This window comes from Theobroma umbraticum, unplaced genomic scaffold (genome assembly GCF_002168275.2).
Source record: "Theobroma umbraticum cultivar Fairchild unplaced genomic scaffold, ASM216827v3 scaffold_147.0, whole genome shotgun sequence".
Taxonomy (NCBI): domain Eukaryota; kingdom Viridiplantae; phylum Streptophyta; class Magnoliopsida; order Malvales; family Malvaceae; genus Theobroma; species Theobroma umbraticum.
In genome coordinates this window covers 2,447,260-2,454,058 of record NW_018397259.1, presented here as the reverse complement: position 1 = coordinate 2,454,058, position 6,799 = coordinate 2,447,260, and the positions used below count along the sequence as shown (strand labels likewise).

General features: G+C 37.9%; 2 protein-coding genes across 2 annotated transcripts in view; both read left to right on the top strand.

The window, feature by feature from the left end:
- The first annotated feature begins 424 nt into the window (after nucleotides 1–424).
- Nucleotides 425–5,992, top strand: LOC110414639 (basic helix-loop-helix (bHLH) DNA-binding superfamily protein). Its single transcript, XM_021425935.2, has 7 exons — nucleotides 425–1,261; nucleotides 1,360–1,488; nucleotides 1,597–1,662; nucleotides 3,120–3,188; nucleotides 3,818–3,889; nucleotides 4,723–4,930; nucleotides 5,612–5,992. The coding sequence occupies exons 1-7, from the start codon at nucleotides 764–766 to the stop codon at nucleotides 5,647–5,649; spliced, it is 1,080 nt and encodes a 359-aa protein (XP_021281610.1). The 5' UTR covers nucleotides 425–763; the 3' UTR covers nucleotides 5,650–5,992.
- Nucleotides 5,993–6,544: 552 nt separating this feature from the next.
- LOC110414794 (Pectin lyase-like superfamily protein) overlaps nucleotides 6,545–6,799 on the top strand; it is a 6,037-nt gene continuing 5,782 nt past the window's right edge. Inside the window, exon 1 of the mRNA XM_021426197.2 lies at nucleotides 6,545–6,799. This exon is cut by the window's right edge and continues 429 nt beyond it. Coding sequence (XP_021281872.2) covers nucleotides 6,660–6,799 — 140 coding nt within the window. The 5' untranslated portion in view covers nucleotides 6,545–6,659.

Here is a 6,799-nt window from a genome sequence, read left to right as displayed (position 1 = left end):
GGGGTAGTTTGGCGGTGTTGCCCTTTTAATGATTGCCAAATCAAAAAAAGTGGAAGGAGCACGTTGAATATAACAATGTTAATATACTCACATGAACGTTAAACACATAAAGAGGTGATCCCCAAAAAGTCAAAACCAATCAACCGAAACAATAAAAAAAAATCGATGCATTCATTTTTTAATTTTTTTAATTTTCATTTTTAATTATGCTAAGCTGAAGATCCATTTTTCAAGGCGAACCCAAATCGGAACAAAATAATAATAATAATAATAAAATGATTAGCAAAAAGCCTGGTGGTGACTGGGGCCGTACCCAACCCAACCCAACCAACTTCTTTTCGCTTCCTAATCTCAACGAAGTGTACAGTTGGAACTGTACAAGTTTAGTGTGAGACTGATACCCTATTTTCTCTCTCTCTCACTGTCTCTGCAAAATTACAAAAATAAAAAATAAAAAATAAAAAATAAAAATTCCCTTTTTATTATTAAACCAGACAACCCCAGCGACGTTGCTTTCCCTATACTTCAAATGGCTGTGAAGTAATCTCTTTTGCAGAGCAACAAACTCTCCCTCAGAAACATTGAACTCTTTTTTCTAAGCTTGACCGCCATCGAAGAAACAAACCAAAGTTTCTCTCAAAATTCAGGCTGTCAGACTCAAAATTGGGTTGAATTTAGTCAGAGACCACTTTTTAATTTCACGAAATTTAACTGGGTGTTTTTCAGAATTTCGAAATTGGCTAGTTTTCTTTTCTTTTTCTCCATGGAGCCAGAAGCAGGGACGACGGAAACCAGATCTAATGGAACGACGTCGGATGGGGACGAAGCAGTGGCGCTCGAATCGCTCCAATTTACAGACGAAATCCACCGTTTGATCTCGGCTCCATCAACCGATAATGCGAGTTCCTTTACGGCTCTGCTTGAGCTCCCGGCCCCACAAGCCGTTGAGCTTCTTCACTCTCCTGAGTCGGCTACGCTTATCGCGGCTCCGGCGCCCAACGTTGAAGATATCAAAGACAGCTTCCATTTTCCTTCTAATACTGGTTTGATTGAACGAGCTGCGAGGTTCTCTGTGTTTGCTGGAGACAGTATCAACAACAATAACAAGACCGGCTCGCCTGAAACGACGTCGAACAATTCAAGCGCGAATCCCCAGAAGGAGGTGAAGAGTGAGCCGGCGGAGACCGAGTCATCTCAGCCGTTAGTTTCTGATCCAACGGTGGAGAAGCGGAGTATGAAGAGAAAGGACCGAGAAAAGAAGGTGGAGGAAGACAAATTTACTTAGGGTTTCTGGGGTTTTCCATTTTTGGTATAATTTTGATTAATTAGCTGATTAAATTTGTTTTTGCGGAGTTATAGGTTAAAGGGTCAACGAAGAAAAGCAAAACTGCGGCAAACGAGAGCTCAGAGGACGCCGAGAAGCTGCCTTACGTTCACGTTAGAGCTCGCCGGGGACAAGCAACGGATAGCCATAGCTTAGCAGAGAGAGTAATTTACTAATTTTCATGATTGACTCCTTAATTAGTGTGCTAATCACTTTTTAGTATTTGTTAATTTGTTTGTTTTTATTTAAGCTAATTTTGGTGTTTAATACAGGCGAGGAGAGAGAAGATTAATGCACGAATGAAGCTACTACAGGAGTTGGTACCTGGATGCAATAAGGTCGGTTCAGTTGGATTAATTGGTTTGATTAATGATTTGATTGTGATTTAAATTAAGAATATCTTTCTAAATGGGGTACAAAAAGTGTGTTTACATCTTTGGGTTATTTTTGTTTAATAACGGTTTTGTCCCTGTCACCTTTTGCACTAAAGTGGATTTCTTTTGTAAGAAGAAAAGTGCTGATCTGGTGTCCCAATGGCACTTTTGTAATTTTGATGCTTTCGCTGTTTTCCCTTTGTGTGGGGGGGGGGGTGTTTGTTAGAAGTCCTTTTTGGGGTTAAGTTCGTCTTTTCACATAGCAAGTACAATTTATTGCTGTTTTAGTGAAGGTTGTAAATTGTAAAGCTAGATTTTCTACTTATAACTTTTAACCATTTATAGCCCTTGATGTTTTTGATTTATCTACAGAATCGATAGTAATCGGTAATATTACAATTATAGCCTTTGACAACAGTGAAGGCAAACTTTAGTCCTGTGGAAATGCTAGCTGGACATTACAAGGAAATACTTGGTAGGCATGTCTAGTGACTTGTTAGAGTAAATGTCTTTATTGGGTCCCATTTCATTGATGTACAACAGTTGCTAACTTCTGTTACAAGTTCGGCATCCATTCTTTATGGGATAAGTAGAAAAAGGACGGCCAAAAGAAAATGCCTTTTATTGCCAAGTGCCTGCCTAACTACATGGGGACTTGATGTGATAGTTCTTAGCAAATTTGTTTAGTTGAGCTCAAAACGTATCTTGATTTATGCCTTAATATGTCACAAGATGTGAGTCATTTTCTGGTGCCTTTTCTTAATGAAATGACCTCAATTCAGTGAAGACAGGATGAGCAAACCTGTGATTTACCTTCTTTTTCCTAGGACCACCGGCCATGATCTCCTTAAAATTTGGAAGCATGATAGATGCCTAATTGTTAGAAAAAGGAATTGATATTAATTGCTTTCAATTCATTGATGCTTTTACCCTGCATCTTTTGGGAGACTGGACATCTACAGAAATCCAGCTAGCTTTAGACTTTTAATTTTGGGGGAACTTACTTTGGAACTTATATCATCCCTTATGAGGATAAATGATTGGGACATCTATCTGCATGCCATGAGTAGTCCTTTGTTTCTTATCTCTGTTTCATGGTTCTTGATATGCAGCCAAGTAAGATCATTATGTGGCTATGTCGAAAGTTCAAGTCTTAATTTTCAAACAATCAAAATCTAGGTGGATACCCTTATATTAAAGCTCAAACTTTATCTGTCTCCCATTCAGTTGACCTCTTGCTCTCTGGCCTGTTGCTCAGGCCATAGTTTCAAAAAAGTACAATAAATGAAAAGTTCAAATGGCATTAGGTTCAAGAAGTTGGTTGCTCAGAAAGTCATTGTCATCTGAATTTCTTTATAGAATGCATATGAATTCAAATAAATTGAAAACTTTTTGTGATCTGAAAATGTCATGTGCTGCAGATTTCTGGTACAGCATTGGTGTTGGATGAAATCATCAACCATGTGCAGTCCCTACAACGCCAAGTAGAGGTGAGAATTGTGCATCTCAAGCATCAGTTTGTTTTTCGCAGATACCGGAACGTTTCAACTTGTAAGAAATTTGGTTGTGGAGAAAATTTATGAATTCAAGAAATGTGTTCTTCATCATAGCACGTGGACTATATGTTGTAGGGAGAGACGCACGACTTGGCCACTGGATGGCCCCTCTGTTGGAATTGCTACCCAAAAGTTTCAAATGATTGTTGATCATATCAATGTTCAAAATTTTGCCTTGATTTGTACCAAAACCACTTTCAAATTATCATAGATGTCAAGACAGCCTGAGATTAATCATTTTAGATGTTTGCCGAAGTGTTTTAGGTGGGTTTCACCAATTTATAGGAGTCAATATTTCCTTCTCCCTTGCTTACTGCGATGAGAGTTTCTGTGTTCTGCAACTGTTACAAATTGATGGTTCTCTTGGTTCTTGTTGTGAACATGCTTTGCTTGATGAATGGAATTGTCCGCATTGCCTCCCAACCATATAGGAAAACTTTGCAAAATTAAGCAAAGATCCCCATAGGCTGGCACGTCTTATTGTATGCTATGTGGTATGGTTTTATTTGCATCATCTTCCATCCCTGTGGTCTAATTCTGGTAACATGTTTCTTTGGTTGCAGTTCTTATCAATGAGACTTGCAGCTGTGAACCCAAGAATTGATTTCAACCTTGATAGTATATTCACAGCAGAAGTAAGTATCAGGCACCTTTTGTCTTGTATGTATAGTATAAAGTTCGGAATTGAAAGCTCTTTTGGTGATTCTCCCAGTTCATGCGACAGGTAGCTTTGTTTTTAGCCTTTTATAGTTTTGGCGGGAATTAAGCTACTGCTATACTCCTTTAGAGCACCTTTATGGCGGGAGTGTCTTGAAATTGTTTTAACTCCATAATTGTTGTTTATGAACTTTTTCTATGGATTGGTAAAGCCTAAATGGGTGTACACTTTATGGTATGCCTTCTTCATTTGGATTTCTACCCAGTATCCAAAAGGACTGCTCCTCATTAATATTTGGAGGGCAGTGGATCATGTCTGGACCACCATCTTCCATCTGCCTATTTATGCTTTCAACCATTTTTAAATGTGTGATTGGGAAAAATGTTGCCAGTCAGCTGGATGTAAATGTAGTCATTTCAGTGGAACATCAGAATAGTGGGTCCATCTATGAAGGCCCATGATTGCAGGAAATTATTGAAATTCATGGGTCTTCAAACTAAATGCAATGCTGGTTAGCAGATTGTGTCGAATGAAAATTACTGAAATGGTGCTATTAAATTACCCTTGTGTTGCATAATGACTACATTCGCCATTTAAATACTTTTGGCTTTTCATGTACATTGGTTATAAAGCCCATAAACTAATTGTACAATAGATTATGTTGGGTATACACATATATATATGATGCCCCATTTACACGGTTTCCCATCAAGCTTCTCTTCTTAGGGCAAGACAATAGCTAATTTGCGATTGGTCTTAGTTACCTGAAAATTTCCACTAACATGTCTGATTATCTTTTAATACATGTAGAGTGGATCTCTAATGGACGGTAACTTCCCTAGCATGGTTATGCCTCTGATGTGGCCTGAGGTTCAAGTCAACGGAAACAGACAACAGTATCAACAGCAATGGCATTTTGATGCAATTCAGCAACCCATTTGGGGGAGAGAAGAAATGTGCAATAATTATATTACTCCTGAGAACTCGCTTTTAAGTTATGACTCCTCGACAAATTCAGGTAGATAAAACTGGCATATTTGCCTTCTAAATCGTAATTAGTAATAGGCAAAAAACACAAAATAACGTTTTGGATCACTGCTAACTTTCACCTTAAGAAAAAAACCGTAACGCTTGGGCAATACCCTTAGTTCAAATGGTCAGGGACAACCAACAAATTATTTAGTTCTGGCTTTTGGACTGCTGTTGATAAATTTCTTCACAGATTCCATTCAGTCGACTCATTTCTATTTAGTAAATTGATCAGAATTTTGGAGAAAGAATGGCATTGTAACTTGTGGTCAGCTCAAAGATTTTTGTTTATTTCTAGTTAAGAGTTGAGCTAAATGAATTTTGGTAATAGTTAAAGGTGTTGCAAATTAGTTTCCCTTTTAATTGCCAGCACGGGGTATTGTTATACTATTATGCTTGATAATCAAAGGAAAAGCAAGTGGGGAGGGGTGTCTAGGCAATGTATTGTATTTTAAAATTTATCCTATCTTACTTCATCTGTAGAGAACTTCATTCTTTGTTAGGAAATGATGCAAAAATCTTCTTTTCAGCTTCCAGATATTTGCTGCATGAAACTTTTAGAGATTGATATAGGCCGGACCTTTTTGATTCAAATATCAGGAGTTGTAACTGTCTTTTAATCCAAAGTAAATCGAGGCTGAGACTAACTTCTATTGCAACTTTGGTGCAGCAACATTGCACTCGAATCAAGTGAAAATGGAGCTATGAAGCTATGAAGGCCGAAGAAGTTCCAATGGTTTGATTTATGCAAAAATTGTTCTAGTGGTAGCTAGTATTGTATATACCAAATATTAGAAATCAGCAAGAATTAGAGTGAGGCCTCACCATTTATCTTTGGGTTTCCATGCGAGTCAGTTGGAAACCTTTGATTTCTCAGGACCGGAGACAAGAAATGTCAGTATGCTGTTATTAAATATCTCTTACTATATATACTAACTCAAGAGTCATTCAATCTAATACTTCGTTTGTAAGGTTGATCGACTCATATTGTAAAATCATAGAACGGACTATGATTGAACTATTAAGAATTCGGCTTCTTTTTTTCATTAAATGGTGTCTTCTTCTTCTTTTAAGACATGAGAAACTTATGTTGATTGTGATACCAATATTTATTCCTTTCCACCTTGACTCCATTTCAAGTGATCATGGATCTTCTCTATTCTTATGTTGTAAAGTTACATTCTGCCATGTCTGTGGTTGAATTTTGCTGTGGCTATGACCATGAGCTATCAAAAGGGTTCCACTGGCCCCCCCCTATTCTGTCCAATGCTGTATGTATCACTTTGATTAAGAGGTTGACATTCACACCTTCAATTCCAATGAATCAGTTCTGCTTCTCCAGCCTTGCTTTCATCATAGTGAAAGAAAAACAGAAACCGCAGTCTGAAGTCCATTGGCAATCCACTCATCATTGTGCTTTGATCTATCTGGTTATCCCTGACAGAGAAAAGAAGAAAAAGCAGAAAGCAATGAGCACAATTAATGAGTGGTGTAATTAAATTAAATTAAGATTTGTTAATTTAGCTTGGCCATTATTAATTTTATCTTGACTCTTCCTTGTTCTACACATTGCAATGACTAGAATATAATAATAGTAGTATGATATTTTAATTCTAGTTCCGTGTCGATATGGTGAAACTACTGGCACTAGATTTCAGCTTTACCAAACCCAAATTTCAAATTATTTTCCGAATCAGTGCCGAAAGCTACCAAAAAACATGGGTGCTCCTTCAATTCCCCAGCTAACAGTTGCCACTCTCCTGTTCCTCCTCCCCACCATCATCCAATCCCATCCTTCAACTTACTCCACCATCTCCGTCACAGACTTCGGCGCCACCGGAGACGGCAAACACTACGA